We start from the raw sequence: 25529 nt of genomic DNA, 5'->3' as shown, positions 1-25529 counted from the left end.
TCTAATTTTAAATTACAACCTTGTCACTCTGTCACAACAGCTTTTTTTTTTTTTCACGCCTTTTGTTTGCAAAAATACAAAATGTAGAGCCGTTTGTGCCTCAGCACCAGGGCTCCTTTTTCCAATTAAAGGTAAACAACTGACAGAAGGATGTCGCACAAAGGAGAAACAGACGGTTCACTAAATATTAGAGAGACTAGACAAGAATACCGAACAGCTTTTTAAGCTTGTGCTAATAAGAACTGCTGAATATATCAGATCATCTGTGAGAAACATGGTGATTATCGAACCATGTTTTACTGCAGAAACCAGCAACATTTAGACCCATGCTGAGATGTTTAGTTGTCTTTAAAAACTGAGAAATTTCGTGTTTATTGTGTCATGCATTCAAATTAATTGCTAATGTTATCAGCTGGCACATGTTGCGAGATGACAAACATCTTCATAAATTCTGATAAACGATGAGCTCTTCCACTGGTTGTCACTGCAAATGCGACATTGTAATAGAAATTGTAAATTAGTTTATGCTGTAATTTATCAGACAAAAAAACCAACAAAGTTGCGGTTTCACAACAAAGTTGTTAGTGTCAGATCATCAAAAAAGATTTCACGATTTACATTTGATCTGAACCACAAACTGCCTCTTCCATCACAATCCTGCAGACTTTCTGCAAATATTTCCTGATTATGCGTCTCTCTGCAGTGATCATTGATTTGCTGTCTGGTTGCAGGCATCGCTCTGGAGAAGGTGTTCGACTACAGCGAGTACTGGGAGGTCACCAGAGGCCTGTACGCTCCCTTCGACTGCACCGCCACCATGAAGTCGGGCAACGCCGACGTCTACGAGAACGAGATACCCGGAGGGCAGTACACCAACCTGCACTTCCAGGTCGACGTCCTTCCATGTTGTCAACGTCACACAGATTGATTTTTATTTTCAATATGAAAGCAAATTTTATTTGATTTCATTCCTCTTTCTTTTTTTGCGGAGAACGTAGCTAACGGTTCAGTTACAAGTATTAGCTGGTACTTTTGTCAGCTCTTTGGAATTAATGTTTTGTGTTTGAGACGCAATTAATTTTAGAAACTGGTTTCTCTCTCGACTGGAGAGAGAAGTTGGATTTTCTGCGATTCTTTGTTTGAAAAGGAATCTCGGTTCTGCCTCGTTTTGCTGGAGATTTTTTGCTTCCTTACGTTGAATTTGGAACCAGGTGACGGCAATTGAAATTGAATGATTGAGTCAGAGTTTCCAGAGGAGCATGTCAGGGATTTTAAAGATCAATTATCAGCTAGTGTCAAACTCAAGGCCCTGGGGCCAAATCTGGCCCGCTGTTGCTTTTTATGTGGCCCTCTGGACTCAATTAGTCCCTCAAGTTTTTTCACAAACTTGCAAAATTCACACAAAATTAACAGATTGGCACATTTTTTTACAGCAAATTTTTCTCAAATTGGTAAAAAGCATCAAGTTTAAGTGGCTTAAGTCATAGTCTGTGATCCATGTGGCGAGTAATAAAAAGTCACATTTAGCAAATATCGTAAAAATTCCTTACAAATGTTTCTAAATTAGCAACAAAAAATCTGTAATTTTGACACAGACACTGATGAAATCCTGGATGAACTGACGTTCAGTATTATTTGATTTAATAAACATTTATAAAATGCTGAAACAAACAGCTATTGATTGATTGATTGATATTTTAACAGTTTAATGGGTTTGATCAATAGATTCTGGCACAACCAGCCCTTTAAGAACAGTCAAGATTTTTGCTGCGGCCCAAAATGAAAATGAGTTTGACGCCCCCTGGCTGGTGCGTCCCCAATAAACTCATCTTGTCCGTCCAAATTATTTCAAGGACTGTGACGCTTATTGGCACCTTGTGTGTGCTGCCAGCGGACCGTGGAAACATTTTTAAGATTCTGGGAAGCCATCTCTGTAGAATAACAGGTTGTTCTGACTAAAAGTACAGAGTTTGACCAAATCATTTCCAGAAGATTACTTTGGTTTTTACCTTGTTATTCCACATTCCCAGTTAGATAATTTAAAGTTATTTCCTAGAGCTGTATACTTGTCAAAAATAAATAGATAAACAAAAACATATCCGTCTCAGGAAGCAAAAATATGTTGTTGCAAATCACATTTAACAATAGTGTGTGTGCTGATCTTCAAGGCTTCTGATGCTGCAGCAGCAATTTGAAGCCACTGACCGGGCAAGCATTACTTGACTTCCTTCCTTTAGAAAGGAAGGTAATAAAAGGTTTGTATGTGCTGCTCATCGCTGTTGTGGTCTGTTTCATTGCAGGCTCATAGTATGGGGCTCGGAAATAAGTTCAAGGAGGTGAAGAAGGCTTACGCTGAAGCAAACAAACTACTCGGAGACCTCATTAAGGTGAGACGGAAACACAAAACTCCTGGCAACAGCAGCGTAACTGCAAACACGTATGTAATGATCCAGGTTTGGGCGCGCGGCTTTGATGGAGAGCTTGGCACTAGTCGTCCAAAAATAGAAAAATCCTGTTTACAATTTTCTGATTTCACCCTTAAATGCAAGGCGCGGCGAGGCAAACAGGTCTGCGTCCGCTCACAACTGTAAGCCAAGCAGACTCTGCGTTTATAGCAATAAATGCAAAACACACAATTTAATCTGCAGTGCCCTGCTGAATACACAAATATAACTGCGGTGTGTGTTTAATATTCTTCCACCGGCATCGATCACATTTACTGAATCTAATGAACAACACCTCTTGCTCTACTTGCATAACAATGTTGTGCAAGTTTACTCCTCACTACTTTTATCTTGGAACAGATGGAGGAGGATTTTATTTGAGTAAATGTTTCTATTAATGCAGCAGAGTTGCATGACAGAAGCCAGAGTTTATCTCCTGTGAGGTTGTAGCGAGCAGCGCTCTCTGAGCAGGGTTCGCGCTGCAGGTTTGTCCCGTTCAGCAGGCGTGTGCAGAGCCGATTACAACCCCAGAATTAATATTTATTACCAAATGTTGCTACAATCGGGTTTTTCCGGTTTTCTTTGAGGTCCGTCCCACTGGCCGCAATTTTGTCCAATTAATTTTTTTCTCTCTCAAGGTTTATGAAACATAAGAAGATAAAGTACTGCAGGTTCTGTGATAGGGGCTTTAGATCCAAAATATATGAATTATAAGGATATTCGGTATCACTTTATTTGATGGGATGTGCACAAGACTGACATGACAGCATCATAAACATGACATAACATCTGTTACGAGTATGAAGGAGCCTTTATCACTGTCTGAGTCATGAAGTGTCATTCAATAATGACACTTTTAATGCAATGTTGCTCTAAAAGTTGCATTAAAAGTCCAGTAGAAGTGCCAACTTTGCATTAAAGTGTCATTATGTTGTAAATAATGCAAAGCTGACACTTTTAATGCAACTTTTAGAGCAACTTTGCATTAAAAGTGTCATTGTTTACCGAATGACATTTCATGACAGTCATAGACATTCATAAAGACTCCTTCCTGCTCATGACAGGTGTTATATCATGTTTATGACAATGGCATGTCAGTCTTATGCACATGTCGTCAAAGTGTTATCAAATCTTCAGATTTATGTACCAAAACAGATTAAACATAGAGCGGTATGTGTTTTCCAGGTCCATAATGCCATTTTCTAGCGCAATAAAGTAGCTATACAGTATCGTTGGTTCCTGAATATGGAATATAAGCTCTTACCTTCCAGTAAAAGTTACAGAAATCCCCAAAAACTAAACTGAATTATTTCAAATGCTCTTTTTGTACCCACCTCCCTCAAAATGTTGAATTAATATTTTAAACGAACTTTGCGTTGAGGCGTAGACGGTGTGCAGCAGCTTTTGTTTTCTGTTAGGGCTGTATAATAAATCGGTAGCAAAACACACGGCGATGGGCGCGTGATTCAGAAACGCACAGCATTGTGGGGGATGTAGGCAGAAAAAAAAAAAGACTTCAACTGCTCAACCTCTGGCAGCCAGCTGAGCACTCTGTGGTTACCTAGCAACTCGCTCACTCTCTGGTTACCTAGCAACAACCTGTTGAGTAACTGACGCAGCAGCAGTTTAAGGTTTCAGCGTTGTGCCTCGTAACTACTTAAAGATAAAAAACAGCAGCACTGAGTGAAAACTGTAATTGAAACAGGAACAGTTTGGCCAGATATTTACAACTAAAAACTAATCGATAATTATCGAAATGATATCGTTTCCAGCCATAACTCCCAGCCTGACGTTATGTTGTTTTTAAACTGTAGTCTGTGTGTTCACATGTGTTGTATTTGTATTTATTGTCTGTTTAGGCAGCTGATACGACGCATCACACACCTTTGAGTTCATGACAAATTTCCCCAAAGGGATGATAAAGTGTATTCTATTCTATTCTATTCTATTCTATTCTATTCTATTCTATTCTATTCTATTCTATTCTGTGTTGCCTTCCGTTGTTATAAAAATGCTGCGTACATGCCAAACATAACTAAAACAAAATCTGATTTTGCAATTTAACGGCGTGAAATTGGGCTTCTGTCTCTTTAAGAAGCTCCTGCTCTTTCCAACACTCTTCCTTCACACCAATGCTCCTCCATTAAGGAGTTTGGACTTAAGTTTCTAATCTCCCTACGTTTTCTCACCGATGTTGTTGATGATTCGCTAAGAGGCTAATTTCAACACAGATGAACCAGCAGCGATCTTTTCTGATGGGTTGTGTTATCTCTGATGCGACCACAGTGGATTAAAGAAGGATTTGCAGCACCGCTCTCTTTTAAAGCGACCATTTTGCTCGTCTAATTCAGTCAGAAATCAGCTGCTCTGTCTTCATTAACACGTCCCCCTGAGCTAGCCGTCACATCACTTACACGATGCTTGTAGGTCGCTTTATGCCTGAGCTAACGCTGAGTGAAAATGGGATTTTTTTTAGAGCCAGTTTTCATTCTTTTTGTTTAGTGAGCAGTCATTAATTATGTTTAATCTAATAACTCCTCAGTGCAGCCAGGACTGCAGATGTTGCACTTTTCTCCATCCTCTCATTTATAGCTGGAGCCACGTTTCATTTCGGTTCACGATGTCTTTCTCCAGTCTGCAGTTTGATCTCTTAAAGGAAACTTTAATTGCCGCCATGTGGAGAAACGATATTATCCATTCAACAGTTTGATTTGCACCCAGAATTTACCTCCTGCCTGCCTTTCTGTTCCTCATTATCTTTCATTAAACCCTTTGTTTTCCTTCATTATTTACCATCCTCATAATAGATGCGTTCCTCTTTTATTGTGTTCACTCTCTAATTGTTTTCCTCTTCCCTCTTTATCAAACCTTTCTGGTCTCTGTTCTCTCATTTCGTTGAGAATGTTTATTCCTCAGTCAGCTCCATATCTATTTATCAACCTCCTTGTCTCCTATGTGTTTTAGATTCTTGCCTCTGTTTTCCTCTCTACTTTCCATTTCTGTTTTGCTCATCAATTCTCTCTCCAACTTCCCCACTCTGTCTCTCTCTCTCCATGTTCTCTATCAATTCAATTAAGACTCTGTGGGCTTCACTGCACAAGCCAATGTTGGCTCCGTGTGCCTACGGGCGCGGCGCTGCTCTCTGCTGCACCCTGTTAGCTTGACAATGCCTGTGTCTCTCTCCCTGTCAGCTTGTCTATAACGGTGAAGGAGCGCGCTTACGAGATGTAGACGTAAAGAGGACAGACCACATAATGTGCTGGCAGTATGCAGACCGTCCCCTGCATGCCCTTTAAGGCAGAAAGCTCTCAAACTCAAAGCTATCTCTGAAGTCTGCGGCTGAAGGATTGCACTCGTCAAAGAACTTCATTTGCACAACTTTTCATTTTGAGAACAATGACACACAAAAGAAGCTCGTTTTGAGAAGTTGTAATCATCACCGAGGTATTTGCATAAAAGTAATTTGTTTCAAAAAGACTCTTTAGGTTTAAATCTGTTTTCAAGCTGCAGAGCATCCAAACAGACTCTTATCCCATTCAGGCCTGATGCAACTTGAGCTTTTCTTTAGTTTCCTAAGTTGCTTAAATTGGTGCCTTCATAGCAAAGAATGGAGGTCAAGTTGTCTGTAATGTGTTGCATCTTAACTATTCTGTCTACATCTATGTATTTATAGATCTCTATCTAAAGAGAGATATTATTTCCTTCTCTCCATCATCACTGCAGCATCACTGACTTTCCACGCTAACGACCCAGAATCACTAGCAGAAATTGTTTATGTCTTGACATTGGAAAGATTTTAAAACTTGTCTTTTCCAAAATGTTAAGTCCCAAAATTTTGTAACTGTACAGTTTGCTACATGAGATGATTTACACACATTTAATGGTTGTTAGATCAGATTTGGAAAGTGAGTGGCTTTATATAAATGTTTCCAGACATACAGAACTGCTCTCGTGTAACGTTGAAGTCAAAAGACAACATGACTAGTAGAGGTGATGATGACATGAATTAAATGTTTAGCACCATAAAACATTGCTACTTTAATTCAAGATAGATTTTCACCCATTGTTGTATAAATTGGTTCTGTTTTCCTGTATTGCAATTAAAATTTGGAGAAAAATTACCGTATAGTTCCTGAAAACGTCATGGAAGAAAAACTGATGGATGGATAAATAAATAGAAACAACTTCTAGACAATGGACCAGGGAATGAAGTCTGGAAAAACAAATATTTTTCTAGTTTTTACCAGTTATTCAGTCCTGATAAACACTGCAGAGCCGCTGTAATAAATGCATTAGTAAAAGACATTTTTCTGACTCTTAAAATGTGAATTATTTTTCTTTTGGATCTTTAGCATATCAGACGAACCGTAAAGGCAGATTAAGTGACATTAGCCGAACTAAAAGCTGAAATCACTGACAGTGTGGCTCAGTTATGATCATTTTAACCAAAAAAAGACAGATTTACAGAGCCGCAGGAGGCTCTCCACTACAAACAGCAGAATATCTCCTGATCTTACGGCTACACACACAAACTTCCCCCATTGTCCAACGTAATGTGCAGAACTGTTCGCTCTCAGATCAATGGACGCCCTCAGGAGCATAAACCCGCCGTTTCATGCCTCCACATCCATCATCCTCATAGTTAGCGCTAACTTCTCTCCTCTCATTTAGAAACTGTGCATCAAGCCTCTGCTGTGGCTAATTGGTCCCAAACTGCTGTACATGCGAACTGCACGGCTGCTGCATCATTAACGGGGCGGGTTGAGTCCGATGTGAAACTCATGTGACTGAACTGATCAAAGGCCTTTTAATGCTGATTGAGGCTGAGGGTATTTTTACTCCTGTTCTAATTAAATCATAAGCATTTATGTTGAACTGGAACATAAACGGCTCAACTCAGCTGGACACACATGAAATTTATAGCTTAACGTGTGACTCCTACATTTTTGTTCATATCCAACCACAACTTCATATTTTTATGAAAGAATGAACAACAATCTGAGGGTTTCATGAAAGAGAACAACTGTCTGATAGTAACCTGGAATTGTTTTATTTGTTTATTCAGAGGTGCTAATGAACCATTTACTTAGTGTGATATAACAATACCACAAAAAGACGTTTACTGCAAACGTACCTCTTATTTTATATCCATGTCTAGATGTGGGTTTCAAATCGATGTTTTCAGGAATGAGGCTCGTTTTCCTCCCCACTTCAACGCCGTCACAGGAAAACAGAGAAATCAGATGAAAACAGGTAAAAATCTGAATTTAAGTAGGAAAGTTTAAAGGAGGGAAAACATTTAATTTATGTCATCACCTCTGCTAGTCATCCGTCCCTCCCTCCTGTTATAGATCAGTATTGATCTTTGGTAATTATTCTTTAAACCGTCTCGTTGTTCCCAACCAGCTGAATCTGTTCCCTCCTGCTCGGCGTGAGGCTGCAGTATAAATCTCTCGTTGCCAGAGGATAATTGTAACAACTGATCTGTTTTCTGCTCTTTTGCTGCCTGATATCGTTTTTGCTTGAAGGTGCGTTCGCTGAACAGCAGGAATATCAGTCTGAACTCACCTGCTCAGACGCCCAGCGGTGCCGTTTTAACAATATAATCTCTGACAGAGCTAACGATGCTGCAACATTCGGTGAATTACAGGAGGAAGGGCCCCATTAGTTGGCAATGACTTGTCTGTTTGGAGGTTTTCCAGCTCTCCAAAAGCCCTGGCCCTGTTTGTTTTCTCTTCTCAAACTTCTGCTGCACTCCTTTTTTCATCAACCCTTCCTTCCTCTCGCCTTTGCTGAAGCTGTCGCCGTCTGAGCTTGATGTGACTTGTGTATATTTTTGTGCGGCTGCTCTGTCTTTTTCGCTCGCCTCAGTGTTTCTGCCACTTTCCTTTTGCAATTACAGGCACGTATTCACTCACCTGCACTCTCTCGAACACGCAGTCTGTTACACTCGGAGGTGGAGCACGTCTTGTATTGCCTGTGGGGCTGTAGATGTCGACGGCTCCTGTCTGTTTGCTGCTTTCTTTCTTAATCTGTCCATCCCTTTATGTCTCCCTCTCACTCTCGCTGCAACTCCCCGCCATCTCTCTCCTCTTTCATTTAGTTTTATCTCCTCCCTCATCAATTGCTCCCATCTTCTCTCATTTCGATTAGACTTCCTTTATGTATCTCTAATCTTTCTATCATTCCTGCTCTCCTCCTCTGAGCCTCTTATTATCACTCCTCTCTCCGTCCTCCTCCTCCTGACAGGTACCATCCTTCACTGGCTTGGCTGGCTCGCATTATTGTCTGTGTGTTTTATTTGCCTCTCACACACCAGCAGATGCACGCTCGCCGTTCTGAGTGATATAATCCTTTTCCCATTAGGGGAGCCCGGGTTTGGATAGAGTTGCATTTCGAAGCAAATGTGAGCAAAGCACACTGACACGGGGCGCAGAGGCATACAAGCACACACAATATCGCCGCCATTCTTCCACGCACAGACGCAATCCGTCTCCCTGCCGCCGCTGTAATATCGCAGATGTGGAGTCATGCATGTCCACTTACTGGACAGCCAAGTTATGATCAAGAGGTTTGATCAGCTGGCTGCAATAATCAATTAATCACATGATGTATTAAAATGATGATTAATATTTTTGGGAGAGAAAAATTTTGTCTGGAGAGAAATCATAATCCTTTTTTTATGGTTTTGGTTGTAAGTGGGGTTTCTTTTCATTTAATTTATCAGCAAAAAATAAATGCAATTTTTGTTTAAAATTTTATTTTATTTTGTAAAATAAAAAAAATGCAAAAAAAATATTTCGAAAATTTGTTTTCAGAATAAATCTGATTTATTTAGAAAATTTTAAATATCTTCCTCAACCAGAGAGTGAATTGTTCTTTACAAAATTAAAGTTTGTTGAACTTTGAGAAAACTAACTTGCATTATTGTGTCTCAGAACAGCAGTGTTGCTGTTTATCACAGTAACTTTTGGGACAATTCATCATCCAGCTAAATTTATTGTGAAAAGCCGAGTTATGCGGATTCCCTCTAAGTCACCCGGGTCAAACTTAAGGCCCGGGGGCCAAATGTGGCCCGCCGTAGCTTCCTATGTGGCCCTCTTGTCTCAAATTACATCAGTTAGTTCCTGCAGTTTTTCCACAAAACTGCAGGATTCACAGAACGAACAGATTTTCAGATTTTTACAGCTGATTTCTCTCAAAATTGGTCAAAAACGCTGAGTTTAAGTGACGGCTGCCTCGGCCTTACTTGGACTGATCGGTGTGAAAAAATGTTCAATATTATTTCATTTTAAGAAACACTTACTGAATGACAAACAACTGTTTACTAATATTTTAACAGTTTAGTGGGTTTTATCAAGACATTCTGGCCCTTTAAGAACATTCAGATTTTTGATTAGGCCCAAAATGAAAATGAGTTCAATGCCCCTGACCCAAGTGACCATCGTCCTAAGATAGTCTAATAATTGCATCACAGTGTTTATAGCCATAACTAATTCCCTATAGGAGCAAAGTATTTAAGCTGACTGCCTCAAAAACAATCACAATATTTAAAAGTGAGCTCAGTTCTGGTTCATTTTCTTTCAGTTATCGTCCAAAAAGGGCTTCAGATATTTATCTTACCTGATGCTTTACGCCTCAGGAACTGCAGGTGGCGTCTCAACCAGTATTACCCTGATTGAAGTGAGAAGCTGTGAAACGCAGAAGGTTTCTACAGCCTTCTGTAGGTTATATTTATATAATATCATCCCAGCAAACATCATTCACCCTGAGATTCCTCCAGAGCCACTGTGAAGCTGAAAACTGGCTTCAAATGAAGCTCCTGTACACGAGCCCTCATGTTTGAGCCGTATAGGATCAGAAACTTGTAGTTGCCTCCTTTCTCAGACCCCAACATTATTATCTGCTCATAATCATGTTCTAATAACTGAGATTGATGGTTTTGTTGGGTGCGACGTTATTGAGATCAGACGGAGTCGAGTTCTGCTGCTTTTTTTCTCACAAGACTTGAATGTTTCTTTGTTTCTTATATATACGTTTCATATTGAAATTACGCGATATTCAGTTATTTTTCATCAGTTTCATAGCAACAGTGATCAATAGGTTCTGTAAATTGCTTGTCTGCAGACTGAACAACAAAATAAAAGCTTATAAAGAACATTTATTTCGGCTATCTCTCAAACTACAGAGGACTTTTAGAAGAAGTTTGGATATTATTCACCTTTTTTCAAGAAAACACTTGAAGGTTCAGAGTTAATATATCTGATATTGCTCCCAGGAAGTCAGAGGTGTCTGGTTCATCAACAAATATCAACAGTCTTGATGTCACTGTGGATCCAGGAATAATAAATATTTGGGCTGTGAAGAAGAAGGCAGGAAACGGGAGAGGCTTCAATATAAAAGAAGAGGAAAAATCTGACATAAAATCAGAAGAAATGATGATGATTATTGTTTTAAAATACTTTGATCCACACCAAGGCTTCAGATCTGACCCACCTTGTAAAACGGCTGTTCACAATGTACGAACGCTCATTTGTAAAATTTATTTTAAACACGTCAAACCAATTTCAACATGGCGGTGAAAGGAAAAAGGCAGACAAGTGGTTCTGCTGTATTTTAAGGCAACTCTGACATTAACTTTTGCTCAGCATTTCCACCAACATAATGGCCTCTCCAGGGATTTTAAAAGCCCATTCAAGTCACTTAAGCCTTCCTGCAAACAAAAGGGAGAGAAATCTATCATTATCTTTTCAAATGCCAGTCAAACTAAGCTGTAGGTTTTGTAGCAGCGAAGTGTAGACTCTCCTCATTTATCAGGGAGTATTTCTTATTTGTATCATGCTTCAACAAGCACCCAAATCCCAGAAGATTGAGGAAATCCCTGAGGAGTAAGAGCGCTTCAGGTTTCACTCAGGACGTCTCGTCAGCAGGCGTCGGCTTCAGGAAGAGTTTCACTGAATCCACACCTGCTCAGGCACTTTTCATTCGTTTTCTGCATGGTGCAGAGTTTTCAGTTTAAAGGGTTTCCCTCCAATCTTTCCCGTTGCACTGATAAGTTGATGTTTTGGGTAGAAACTGTAGAACAGTGTGGTGCGTGCAGCCTGGTGGTTACAGATTAAGTCGACCCTTTCTGCCCTTTTTTGAAGCTCTGATTCCCCAGAAGAAAGAGTTTGGAGCAGCTTTGAATCCGTCTCTTACTTCATTATAACAGAGGAGCAATTTCTCCAGTCGATATTCCCATCAGTGTCCCGTTCCGCCAGCAAAGCGTCAGCTAATCAACGTTATGCAGCAGGAACTGCTGCCGTAATTATGGAACATAAAAAATATTGCTTGTGATTTTAATTCGTCTTTCATTTTCCGCTGCTTTATGTTCTGGTTTATTTTTAAACCCTGAGAAATTATTTTTTCCCCCTTTGAGTTTGAGTTTTGGTCCCAAACTCTGATGGATTTTAATTTTACCTGATGGATCAAAGAACATTTATTTTAAATCTGAAAGGTGTGGCATGCCTTTTCATTCAGTGGAGTCGTATTCAGTTGTGATTATAGCTGCAAACCTTTTGAATAATGCCTCAGTCTGGCTTCTGAGGTCGACATTTGGCTTTCTTTTTATTCTTTTTTTTGCAAAATAGCTCAAGTTCAGTCAGATTAGGTGGAGAACATCTCTGAACATGAATATTTAAGTCTTAACATAGATTCCCAAGATCATGACTTTGACTAGGACACCATTCAAATACATAAAAGTGTCATTTGGCTGGAAGATGAACCTACCTCTGTCTCTTTGTTCCAGAATGTCTCTATGTGCATTTAGCTACATCAGTCTTCTTCTTTTTTTTTTTTTAGGAACAGCATCCCCATAGCATAATGCTGCCACCACCACAATCTATATAAAGCAAGTGATGAGAGGTTCCTGAGAGATAAATCTCTCATATCAGTGTGATTATTAACACACCAAAAAGATGAATGTTTAAACGTTCAGTTGAGTTTGTTCTTCCACTGTATTTTATTTTATCAGGAAACAGACAAACAGCGCCCCCTGTTGGCTCGAGTCCACTCATAGATGATAATATGTGTCTCTGTGTCGTGCTCTGTCTGGTCTTTACCTAGAACAGGCTGTTTAACACCAACGCTCATCTCTGTCTCTAGGTGACTCCGTCCTCCAAGATCGTTGGAGATCTGGCTCAGTTCATGGTGCAGAACGATCTGACCAGGGCGGAGGTGGAGGAGCGGGCGGACGAGCTGTCCTTCCCCCAGTCCGTGGTCGAGTTCCTGCAGGGATACGTCGGAATACCGCACGGTGGATTCCCCGAGCCCTTCAGATCCAAGGTACTGGAGTTAGGAATCAAACATGCATGGATGCTTCTGGTCATTTAATTCATTTGCATTTTGTATTTATGAAGTTATTATTTCATCCTGAACAGCTTTGGGTAGAAAAAGCAGCAGAATGTGCTTTGACAGCCAATTATTAAGTGAATATCTGCTAGTTTAAATCAAACATGGCTTTAATATGTATTTTATATGTTACAAATGAAAATCCCAAATTTAAATATTGTAGAAGACCAATAAAAGTAACTTAATACAGAAATATCTAAATATCTAAAGTAAAGGTAGACTTTTTCCCTCCACTAAGCTTTCAATTAATATCTACTGAAGTGGCACATTGAAGAGCCAGCTTCGGTTTCAGTGACCTTATGTGGTTTAACCTCCTGCTGGAGGGAGTTGATGCTGAGTCAGCAGCTTTCCCCCCGTGATTATAAAATAAACACATATAACCTAAAAGTCTTGTTTTTGGACTGTGGGAGGAAGCTTGCATAACAAACTTATTAAAAATGTTGTAGATGTTGTGCTGCTAGCACTTAGCAGTAGCTCAAAGGCGGAAACGAGAGCACTGCGCAACATAAACAATCATTCAGATGCAACACGGTGCGCTAAAATAATAAAACATAACTTAACGGAGCTTTGAGGCAGATAATGTTTCGAGGAATCGTTGCAGCCACAGAGAATCTACCTGAACAAAACCAAAGTTGACTGAAAATGCTGTTGAACTTCAACACTTTTATGAGTGTTTTATGAAAAACGTCAAACCAAATGCATGTTTACAAACCTGTGCTCAGGTATTGATGTAAAAAAAAAAATCTAAACCAAAAACGCTCTGCTTACATCTGACGGAGTCCTTCAGAGGAGGCCGAGGATGGAAACAAAACCCCTCTCTCTCTGTCTCTCTCTGTCTTCCTTTCATCCTGGTGTCTGTTCTCCTTCCTCCGCGTCAGCAATCAGCCAGGTAGAGCCTCGTGCTGCACGTCGGAGGCCGTCAGCCAGGAGCCCGTTTGGCAGCCGCGCAGAATCTCAACACGTGAAAGAAGAGAAATGTGTCACGCTGTTCCGAACTCCATCCAACAGATCTGAGGGAACTTGACATTTACAGAAAGAAAAATAGTGTTTTAGAAGAAGAAATCTGTTGGTTTGCCCACTTACACACTCACTCACACACACTGAGCTGTATGTAAAATATGAAATATCGGCTGAGAGACAATACCTGCTCTTTTTAAAGGTCAAACTTTTTTTTTACTCTGAGGCTGCCAACAGCTTAAACACTTGCATCTCTGCAGAAACTGAAGGATTTTAATAATTTCTCCTGTCTGCTTCATGTTTGCTTTCACTCTGGTTTGTTGCTAAATTGCTGCATTATAGGCTTGCTGTCCAGTTTCTGGTCAGGTCTTCCAGGTAATCGTTTCCCTGCCTTTGTGATTCTAACTCCTGTCATCCTGCTGACCTTGGCATTTATTCATCCCTCTCCTTATTCTGGTTCAGATGTTTGTCGTTTACCGTCCCCGGAGTCGACAGCCTGGACAGGACATGATGGTCCACTTGTACTCATCAGCACGAATGTTATCTTAACTCTAGGCTTTTAATGAATTATTTGAACAATTAATTTAACAGGGCAGAAAAATTTTACAAAACGACTTTAATGCATTTTGGAAAGTTGAGATCTGACATTTAAATTCAACATTCTTGTGTGTCAACGGATATTTAGCCACTCTTATTAGCAAAGTTTGGTTATCTTTTCAGTACTTAAAGTCAAGGATAATTCTAGAAGATTCAATATTAGCCTCATTTTTTAATTTTAAAACCAGTTTGAATGTGTTTGGCATCATTTTCCACTGGATCTGCTGCACTAAAATAAACATTTTACCGAGTATGTTTGGTCTGGTTTCTAATGCAAATATCTTAGTACGCTTGGAATAAAACAAAACTAACAAGTAACTGTTCAGAAAGAAATATGAGATTGTTTAAAATCATTATATATGTAATATTGATGAAAAAGCACCATTTCCATTGGCAGATTATTTCACTTGTAACATGGGAAAAACATCCTGTTATAAGTGAATTTATTTGCTAGTGGAACTGGCACCTTTTCATCAATATTAAGGAATTATTGACCTAAAACAAGCTCATATTTCTTGCTGAAAAGTTGCATGAAGTGTACTAAGATTTAGTATTTTTGCAGATAGCCTATGCCATAATTTGTTGAATATTTGGTCCAACCAGTATCCCTGTTAGCAGATTAATTAAATAAACTTCTGGGTTTCAAAACTTCCTTCTGACTCATCCAAGCATACTTCCTGTCATCGTGGCTCAAACTTTCTTATTCCTCTGGAAGGACTTTGGCCGGTCTCTGTGGAAAAACTCAATTTAACCTCAAAACATTTACCTGGTTTAATGAACAGCTACTAATTTAAATATTAAAGCTATCTAGCTACAACGTCATCATCAGTCCAGGACGATGCTGACGTTGTAAACTCAAACTTTGGTCGTTCTAAAATATACTAATCTGTTTTCCACCGTCTGTGTTTGATGGTGGAGACTTGGACTCAGCTGAGTAATCAGTCAGGATTGTGATTATCAGCACACATCAGAACTGGGTTTTAAATGTATAAAGATGGCTAACATTAGAGCTGTCATTAGAAACATTGAATTTATTTAACTGCTAAAAGTTTTGATTCTGTTGAGATTACATGTTTTCGTATTGACTGCATGGAAACTGTTGCAGTAGCCGCTGCCTGCTACAAGCTAACTGCTTTGCTGTTTCTGAGTCTGTGTAAAACATGGCGGACGGTTTTGATCTCCACATCTTTTTCACTGCTGGCAGTGTTCAACAATCAATGCCGTTAGATGCACTTTTGATTTTGAAAGGTCATTTTCTCCAGTTTTCTCTCTGCTCTTTATTCTGTCCTGATGAGTCATTTGTTTTTAAACGGTGCGTCAGATGTAAAGCAAACATTTTTTTCTCTTTTCTGTGTAAATTTTGAACTATAAATATCAGCAAAAAGTTAGCATTTAATTTTAAAAGTTTGCTTAAAGTATAAATTCTCCCAGAGAGGGAGACAGAAATATATTCCCACGATGTGTTTAAGTAATTACCTTTTAATCACCTGAAATTTGCTTGTTTTTCCTCCCTGTCACTTTGTTTTTAGCACCAGGGAAGCAGCTCGTTTCGTATTAATCTGATTGTGACTCCTCGTCTTTTGGTGCATTAGCTGTGACTAATTTACATACCTTTTAATTTGAGGTTCATTTGTTAACACAGGCACTTTCCCACACACTCTGCCGTTGTCTGTACGTGTCCCACACTTCAACAATCATCGAGTTTCAGCAGAAGACGACGTCCTCGGAGGAGAAGACGTTAACGAGCAGGGACTCCAGCGAGCCTGCCATCTTTGAAGTGTCTCTCTCAAACACAAATGACTCAGCTATCTCTGAACTGCTCGCCCTGTGACTAATGGCGTTGCACCGACTCCTTTGTCTGCACATTTCCACAAGGCGCGAGCTAACACACACACACCACACACACACACACACACGCACGCCCACCGATAAGATACAGCAGCGGTTTTAATGATATTCAAACACACAGTTGCTCAGTGTCAACCCAGGAGACTGCATCGTGTGAGTCTTTATCTAAACACACACGGCTCTACTTACACAAAATTAACAAAAGTATGTGAGCTGGGGGCGATGATTAGCAGCGATTCTGTTTAACTAATTCTGACTCGTACAGCGAGCCGTGGAGGTGAGCTATCAGCTCGTTCTTGCAGGAAACACTGAGGGAGAGAGATTACATTTTACAGGGATTCGTTCTGCTCTCCGGCCTCCACCTGGAAACCAGCTGAAAACTCCAGATATTCAAAACCAGGACAAAGAAAAAAGACAAAAGATATCAATTAAATAATTTACTTCAATGTATAGCTTATATTTCAAATATTTCTCCTAATTTTGATTAATTCTCTCTAAATTTGAATATTGCTTAAAACCAGTAGAAATCAGATTTTCAGCACGTCAACCTGCTGAAACTCATGTACTGAACAGTGGATGCTAATACTTGGTCTGGGCTCCTTTTGCATGAATTACTGCATGGACGGCATCAACCTTTTGCTTTAGCAGCAGCCATCAACTTCACTGCAAAAAAATACAATCTCTAAGCAAGTATATTTGTCTAATCTTTAGTTCAAATGTCTCATTAAACTTGAAATAAGACAAAAAATAACTTACAAGAAACTTTTCAGCAAGCAATACTGTCAATAACTTGTTAATATTGTTGAAAAAGTGCAAATTAAAAGTGAAGTCTGCAAGTGGAACAAGACATTTTAACTTATAAAACTGGAAAAAACGTCTTGTTCCACTGGATTTCCTACTGGGAAACTTGGAGCAACTCCACTACTCCCAGTTAGAACTTTTGCACGTTTCAATATGGCCGCTCCTCTCATCCAGTGTAGTAATCTGTGGTGGAAACTTGTTTATTTTACAAGACACACACGAGTGTGTCTGAAATCAGTTTTACATGTAGCGCCTGCAACTCTAAATTGGACAAATTAAAAGTGATGTTTGCTTTTGGAAAGTGATGTTTAAAAGCTTTTGCTAACGATGTTTATAGGCGCCGCCATTTTGAAATCTCAACGTCTAGAACTAAAACGCTGTTACTTCACATCTGATATCAAATCCAGGTAACAAACCGGAAGCAGCATTAACCCGAGGACATTTTTCTAATACACTCCCTCTTTTTTTCTTCCACTAAACCTTCTCTGATTATACTTGGACGCTTCCATCCATTGGTTGTGCAGATAGGAACCAGTTCTGACTTCGCTGCTCGTCTTTCTGTTCAGTTTGTGCGTCATAAGGCAGGACCGATTTCAGCACCGACTTCTAGCTGGTCGAGAGCAAAGAACAGCTTTCATCAGGATCTGGAGTCGGTTTATAGACGCTAACGATAAAAGTTCTGACGTATTTCCCCTTTATCGACCCAATTAAAGGAAAAACAAGTGCAAAAGTAGAGCTAGAACATGCCGTTTATGGAGGCTAACGCAGCGCAGAGAGTAGCAGGTACCATCACTATTTACAGCTGAACCTATAAACCCAGTTTGACTTCATATGTAAACTTTGTCATGTCTCCTAATAACACCAAGTTACTTATGAAATCTGAGTGAATATGTGGAAATATGAATATCTGAGGTGGTCTGCGTCTCCCTGCACTGCAGTGGCTCTCAAAGGCTTTCACAGTACCAACCCACTTTTCCAAGTGTGGCCATATGGGTCAGACCTTATCAGTGGAAATACTTTGAAAAACTAAGACGTCATAGATCCTGAACATGTCTGACCCGCTGCAGTCTGCCTACGGATCACACAGACCTGGTTGAACTGGATTTCTCCTAAGAGGAGCTCGATGGAGTGGACTTTTCTTCAGATTTCAATGCAACAAAGTCACATATCTTACAAAGTGCTTAGAAAAGTCTCAATGAAAAGATAGATTGTGGACTGTTTTTAACCAGCAGTCCAGATAAATTGAATCCGATTCAATCACGTATGTGTGGCGATACGCACACATGAATACGGCACATTTTCTTCCACCGTCAATAAAACATATTGAGGACTAAAAGCTGATATTGATTCCACAGCAGATCCCATCAGCTGGAGGAACGTAAGCAACATGTTGCAGCTACTCTAGTTTGAGAATGGATAAAACAATGACTTTCTTTTCTTCAATCTGCTCCAGCTTCTTCTTTGGGGGTTTGATTTGCTTTGTCTGTAAGCAGCGAAAACTGAATTAAAATAAGAGCAGCTAAAAGCAGAGTCTGTGGGCAGCAGTTCATTTGAAGGGGTCTGCAGAAGACGAACATGAACAAGAATGTTCGTTATGAAGTGTCATTCGGGAAATCGTCAAATCAAATTTTATTTGAATAGCACCTAAGCCGTTCAGTGATTTATAAACTAACAGGAGTATTTTACACTCTGTGTAGGGACTTTAGATCTGATGTGATGTGCTCTAACTTTCTGGTTTTAGTCAGAACTCCAGCAGCAGCGTTCTGACTAAAACCAAATAGATTTTGTTTTAGGCAGGTCTGTGAAGTAATCAGTGTGACTAAAGATAAACGCATGGATGAGTTTCTCTGCATCTTGAGGAATTAGTCCTTTAATCCTGGAAATGTTCTTCAGGACATTTTACACAAAGTTGCATTAAAACTTCCATTAAAAGTGTGAATATTTACTGAATGACAAACATTCATGAATTTCTTTGTGTTTTTGAGAATTATGTCATGTTTGTCTTATGCACACCCCTTCAAATAAAATGTTGACAAATCGGTGTAATACTAGAGTTACAATGGTTGGCTGCTCTAGTTTCTCTGGAGGACTTGGTTTCAGATTCAAGGTATCGGTTCATTTGTTTGCAAAGGCGTTCTACAGGAAACGGATGTATGTTTTATTTTGGTTTTCCTAAATCCTCTCACTGTGTTTAATCCCAGGTGCTGAAGTCCCTTCCACGTATCGAAGGTCGTCCCGGCGCCTCTCTGTCACCGATGGACTTCAAGACCCTGGAGGACGGACTCCGAGCCGCGCATGGGGATGACATCACCCCGGAGGATGTGATGTCAGCAGCCATGTACCCCAAGGTGTTCCAGGAGTTCAAGGAGTTCACTTGTGAGTGAGCAGCGCTGCTACTGGATCAGTTTTAGCTTTTAATGCAACCCTTAGTTCTGATGTTTTGCGACTGTCGCTGGAAATACATTAGACCACTGGCTGGAAAAGATTTTGTTTGGCATTTTAGAGACGGCGCTTGTGAATGATTCAGGAGGATCCAGGCAGCTCCAGTATCATTCAGATACCTGGATTAACCCCGGCTTTATTGCAGTGTTCAGACGCACAGCGCTGATGGTTATAAACCACCGCTGCCCCTTTATGAGGCTCGATAATTAGCCCGAGGTGCTTTATTCACAGCTTCGCTGAATAATGTACACGGCCACAGAGCTAATCTCATCTGAGTTTCTGCTAATTACACCTCCGGTTTATAATATTAGTTTCTCTTTCTTTTTTTTCCCACACCGCATCTGCTCCCAGCCTCTTTGTGTGATTATGAGCACTTCCATGTAGGTTATCTAACAACAATACAAACTTTTAGGCCCTTTTATCTTATCTCCTTCTCTGTTCATTCAGCTAACTTTGGCCCGGTGGACTGCCTCAGCACCAGGCTGTTCCTGGATGGACCCAAGATTGCAGAGGAGTTTGAGGTATTTTTAGATATTAACACACTTGTTATATCATCTGCAAGCTAAAACATTTACTAAAACTCTTATGAAGGTATATATTTTCTGTTTGAAGGGGAATTTAGACTCTTAGGCCTTGCTATAAATTGACTTTATTCTGTTGTGTAGCTCTGTTTTATGGTTTTGGTCATAATTTTAAGATAAAAAGTGTATTGTTTTCACTCCTGAAGATATTATAACACAAAAGACGGTTATCTCTGATACTGACCGTGTAACCTTTCTATGTTCATCTCAGGTCCAGTAGGTTGACTTCACGACAAACACACTCAGGTTCACTGTATGCATTCGAACAAATAAACAGCAGCTTCTGCCCCTGTAAATTAAGTAAAATGTAATTTTAAAAACCCCTAAAAAAACTGCAAAGCAAAAGCTCCCAATAAGTACTTAGCAGCAGTTAGTATTTGTAAAATTAAACTCAGCTAAAATGGGCAGCATTAACAATAACATTTAAAAACAAACACAAAACATGGCAAAATTACTCATGTAACTCTGTACACTATCAAATTTGTCCAACATATATTTTAAAATATAATACTTGTAAAGAAAACACAGAGCTGATTCTAATACATATCAGTTACCGACAGCAACAGAAAAAAGGGGGAGGAGCTGTCAGTTACCGGTTGCTACGGTAACCACCAACTGCCAAGAGCAGTGGGACTTAAAACACCAATAAATGTCTGAAGAAACAACTTGACTAAACAAAATAAATTCAAAGAATAACACATTTTGACAAACTTCATATTCATAATATTGTTAAAATAAACCCTGTTATATATGTAAACCTTTGGATTGAAGGAAAGTTACAAAACACACTCTTAAAAAAAATTTTCTTGCTAAGTTTTCTGGCATTTAGCAAATGGAAATAATTTTGGTAATTCTACCTAAACTAAAACAAGAAAAGTTTGGTCTGGTTTAACTTCAGACGGTGAGAAAAAATATGTTTGTCTTTTTAGTCTGTGTATGTAAATTTCTGTTTTTATCTGTATTTCTATTTGCTGACTTCTTCCATTTTCCATTGTCTAAATGTCATGACCTTTCTGGGTCCTGCCTTCTAACTCTTATTGTTCCTTTACATCTTCTTAACTGTACCTCTACTTTATGCTTCCTTACTTTGTTTCATTCTCTTCTGCCATCCCAACTCTCTCATTTTCCTTCCTTCCTTCCTTCCTTCCTTCCTTCCTTTCTTCCTTCCTTCCTTCCTTCCTTCCTTCCTTCCTTCCTTCCTTCCTTCCTTCCTTCCTTCCTTCCTTCCTTCCTTCCTTCCTTCCTTCCTTCCTTCCTTCCTTCCTTCCTTCCTTCCTTCCTTCCTTCCTTCCTTCCTTCCTTCCTTCCTTCCTTCCTTCCTTCTGTCCTAAAGCCTTCCTTTCCTTGTGTCCTCATCTGCTTCCTTGAACAGTTTCTGTCCTTCTTTCCTTCTCCCTGGTCTCTGTTCTTCTTCTTCTCTCTTTTTGTCAAGTCAAAGTTTATTTTTATCTGTATAGTACATTTACAACAACCTCAGCCGATCGAAGTGCTTCACAATGAAAGGTAAAACAAAAAATAAATTAAGGCAATTATAAAATTGGCAAAATAATCTCAAAAATACGAATAGACCATGACATACTTAATTTCCCCTCCAAAAAACAAAAAAAAAACTTGAATAAATGAAATACCAATATTCCTCTTTTATTATTATTTATTTTTTGTTCGTTATGTGTCCTTTCTTTCTTTCTTTCTTTCTTTCTTTCTTTCTTTCTTTCTTTCTTTCTTTCTTTCTTTCTTTCTTTCTTTCTTTCTTTCTTTCTTTCTTTCTTTCTTTCTTTCTTTCTTTCTTTCTTTCTTTCTATTCTACATCTTTCCCTTCTTGTCTTTTTTCTCCTCCTCTTAGATTCATCTTTCTACGGCACCACGTCATATTTGACAAACATCTACCCAAAGTTTGTAGAGAATATTTATATTTTTAGATTTTATAACGCTGTAAAGGACTGAGAAGTCTGGAGAATTGCACGAATGTGATAAAGTGCAAGAAACGGCAAGTTAGGAGAGATTGGGTGAGAAAGAACTAATTTACACTGACTTGTTAAGATTGCAGTTTTCTGCTCTATATTTTGGCGTGGGTGGAATATAGATTGAAAAAGGGACACAATACCAGGTCAAATTCTTTTTGCATATAAATGGAGGAGCAAAGGAGTAATATCTAAAACTTTCCTCTTGATGTATCGGCATCTGCAGCCGGCCTGGTTTAACCTTTACAACTGAATGAACTCAGCAGAAATATTCTGCAGACTTTTGATTCTGACAGAAAGTTAGTTCCTCTCTGGACTGGGCTGGTTTTTTTATAAACCAGAAAGTGCAGCTCAGTGGGGGGCATTTCACAAGACTGACAGCAGAGAGCTGTTTGATGAGCAAAAAGTTATGACTGAAGAGTTCAAATCCAGACTGAAGAAAGAGCCGAACAGAGACAGACAGCTGGCGGTAACCTGAGCAACAGACAACAGCGACTGCTGTTTTTAGAGGATGAAGACGGGCGTCCTGGGGGGCGGCTTTAGAGAGCAGCAGAGAAAATGCTGGGAAACAGGCTCAATATTGCTGAACATTTTGTGGTGAGGAGGTTTAAAAGCAAGACGTACAGAATGTAGAGGAATAAAGCTAATGAGTCATACAATGAAGCTGTGGGAGCGAGGTTTGGGTCAGAGGTGAGCATCAATATGGTCTCATGCCAAGAAGGAGACGATATTTTTACTTTAAGGACTCTGATGGAAAAGTACAGAGAAGCCAGAGCGGCTTTGTGTCTGCAGATCTAGATGTGGTGTTGCATAAGGAGGGCTGGAGTAGTAGGCTGAATCGATTAATCGGATTAATCGATTATTGAAAAAATGAAGAGCCCACTGAAAACCTCCTGGTCATTCCACCAAATATTGATTTCTGAGTTAAAACATCAGTTTTGTTGTTTCTAAATGAATATGAACTTGTTTTCTTTACATTGAGGTCTGAAAGCGCTGCATCTCTTTAGTTATTTTGACCATTTCTCATTTTCTGCAAATAAATACTAAATATTTGCTTGTAATTTCAGAGACATGTTGTCAGTTCATAGAATAAAAGAACAATGTTAACTTTACTCAAACATAAACCTATAAAGAGTAAAATCATAGAACTGATCATTTTAAGTGGTTTCTTCCAGAGCTGGAGTTGTAATTTAATTTATTAATTTACTAGATGGACTCAAAAAAGGTTAACTGCTGAAAGAACGCCATAGAGTAGTAAATAAACCAAAACTGTAAAAATGAGCATTTAAGATGGAAACCTTCTTTATTAGTGAATATATTCTACACAAAACTCCTCAAGTCACATGGTTGTAGCTTCACGTCATTCAAATACTGTAAAAAATAAACACAGATTATGCTTTCCAATTATTATTGACTGAGCTTTTCACATGTTAATGTTAGAAGAATGTTTTAGTTGTAGATGTGTCCTTTGCTACAAATAATCAAGCTAAATGGATACTAAGTTGTTGCATTTTCTTATTTAAAATGAGAATTTAAGTTCATTATTTGCATCTTTTAATGCATTTCTAATATTGTATATAAAGGCTCCAACCAACAAATCTGGTGGGAAAGCATCATGAATCGACTCTTGAATCAGCTGTTTTGGTTTTGTTTTTGTGGTCGTTTGACGTTTTCCACCTTTAAATAAGATCAAAAATAACAGTAATAAATATCCCCACGTATCACAGCTTTGGTTTCATTTCTTTGCACGTACTTCAGTTTAAATAAGGGAGGCAAATACAAGTTATTAAAATCCACATTTAGCAGGATCTTTGAAAAAGCGAGGTTCTGAATTCGGCTGCAGGGTTAGTTGAATAATAACAGCATTTCCCCTCCGCTGTAATATCATGAATATTTTTGTTTCTTTTGCTGAAACCAAAGTTAAAAGCCCTGATGTTCACCGATGAAATTACCATCTGCATTTGTGGGAAAAAAGCCCATGAAACCATGACCTCTGTGCTCTGGTTGCCTTTCACAGCATTCAGAGAGCTCATCTTTTCAGCAGCATTAAATAACACGCATCACTCAGCTCAAAGCTGCAGCTCCTACACGTTTTCTTTGTTTACTTTGATTCTGTTTTAAGTTCTCACTGTGTTCGCGTGGAGAGATTTTACTTATTCTGAGTGACCGAATGGTAACTGTTTAATTACAGGCTCGTTTCGGCAGACTGGTTCTGATGGTCATTGATTCTTTCTTTGAGGACTGAGGCAGTTCTGCTTCCACTCTGTTTATATGTTGGTGTTGCTAATTTAGGGCCACCTTCATAGATAAATACGCCGTCCTCCATTTTCTTCCCTAACAGAACCCCAGCATTGGAATGACAACATAAGAAAATATAATTTCAAACCATGTCATCGTGAAAATTAGATTTTTTTTTCGATTTGTTTCTTCAAAAAGGGAATCTCTGACAGTAAACGAGTGTTTTAACTTTTTTACTTTACCTTTTAAAGTCATTTTTTACAATTGCACCAATTTAAAGTAGATTTCAGGTTATTTTATCCAAATAATGGTAAGAAATCTTGAACTGTACGCCAGGAGAAAACGAAATGCGTTCTGGAGAACATTTTTGGAAAACCAGAAATATCAGAAAATTGTACGACTTTATTAGAATAACGCAAAATTTCAAGTCTTTCTACTGTTTTGCGATTTATTTCATTAACATTTTGTAAAATATTTATTCTCTCCACAGCCTCAGTTACGATAACATTAATTAGGTTTTTGTTTACTGCAGCAAATGATGTCAGAAAGTTTAGATTTTAAAGTTTTAAAGCAGGTATAAAAAGCCTTCATTTTGTTCATAATTTAAAAAAAATCTTACTGCTGAGCTGCTAAAAGCTTCAGATTTATCAAACTCCTGAGATTTATTTAGGTGTATTTATGATAAATGTGTATTTTATTTGGTAGATTTAACTTCTAGTAGCTTATGAATGTGTTGAAACCTGCAGAAATAATTCACCAGGATATTTCCAGTGAAAGTGAAATCTGTCCAAATTTGAAATATTTATATGAATCAAACCAGAACTGGATGTTTCTACACTTTAAAGAGACTCTTAAAAACAGTTTGTGAAATGATAAAATAATGATAAAACTTGTACTGCTTTGAGCAAATCTGAATATTAGGATCAGTCAGACTTGGACTAAATCATTTTTTAATTTCTACAATAAATTATGTCCAAAAAAAACTTAGATTTCCCCAAAAATATTGCAAATTTCTCTTTTTGGTGTAATAAACCAAATATTTAGTCTCATCATTCAGATGCAGTGCATTGTATCATCGTATTTTGTTGAAAACACAATAAATCGCAGTTATTTGTGGATTTTAAACGCATCTAGTTTGTGTTTGCGTCGTCTTTGGAAACGTAGCGGTAATACCAAACCCAAACATCTGATCTGCATTTCACTTAATCTGTCAAACACACAATATTGTGAGTAAACATGTTGCTGCAACGTTTAAAAGTTTAAAATAAAAA

General features: G+C 38.8%; 1 protein-coding gene and 1 long non-coding RNA gene across 3 annotated transcripts in view; one reads left to right on the top strand and one right to left on the bottom strand.

Annotated features, from left to right (window-relative positions):
* The window catches only part of pcxb (pyruvate carboxylase b), a 392212-nt gene that overhangs the window by 353295 nt on the left and 13388 nt on the right, over window positions 1–25529 (top strand). For both annotated transcript variants that reach the window (XM_008435894.3, XM_008435895.3), the window contains exons 20-24: window positions 732–889; window positions 2301–2387; window positions 12588–12767; window positions 19238–19412; window positions 19926–19999. In XM_008435894.3, the coding sequence (XP_008434116.1) occupies window positions 732–889; window positions 2301–2387; window positions 12588–12767; window positions 19238–19412; window positions 19926–19999 (674 nt within the window). The remainder of the gene's footprint in view (window positions 1–731; window positions 890–2300; window positions 2388–12587; window positions 12768–19237; window positions 19413–19925; window positions 20000–25529) is intronic.
* The window catches only part of LOC103480730 (uncharacterized), a 52456-nt gene continuing 39347 nt past the window's right edge, over window positions 12421–25529 (bottom strand). Inside the window, exons 4-6 of the long non-coding RNA XR_014084710.1 lie at window positions 20244–20348; window positions 13602–13852; window positions 12421–12754 (exon numbers count right to left, since the gene is read on the bottom strand). This is a non-coding gene — a long non-coding RNA (uncharacterized LOC103480730). The remainder of the gene's footprint in view (window positions 12755–13601; window positions 13853–20243; window positions 20349–25529) is intronic.

The sequence above is a fragment of the Poecilia reticulata genome, chromosome 18 (assembly GCF_904066995.2).
Source record: "Poecilia reticulata chromosome 18, P_reticulata-male-v2, whole genome shotgun sequence".
In the NCBI taxonomy this organism is placed as follows: Eukaryota; Metazoa; Chordata; class Actinopteri; order Cyprinodontiformes; family Poeciliidae; genus Poecilia; species Poecilia reticulata.
This window is presented reverse-complemented; position numbering and strand designations above follow the sequence as displayed.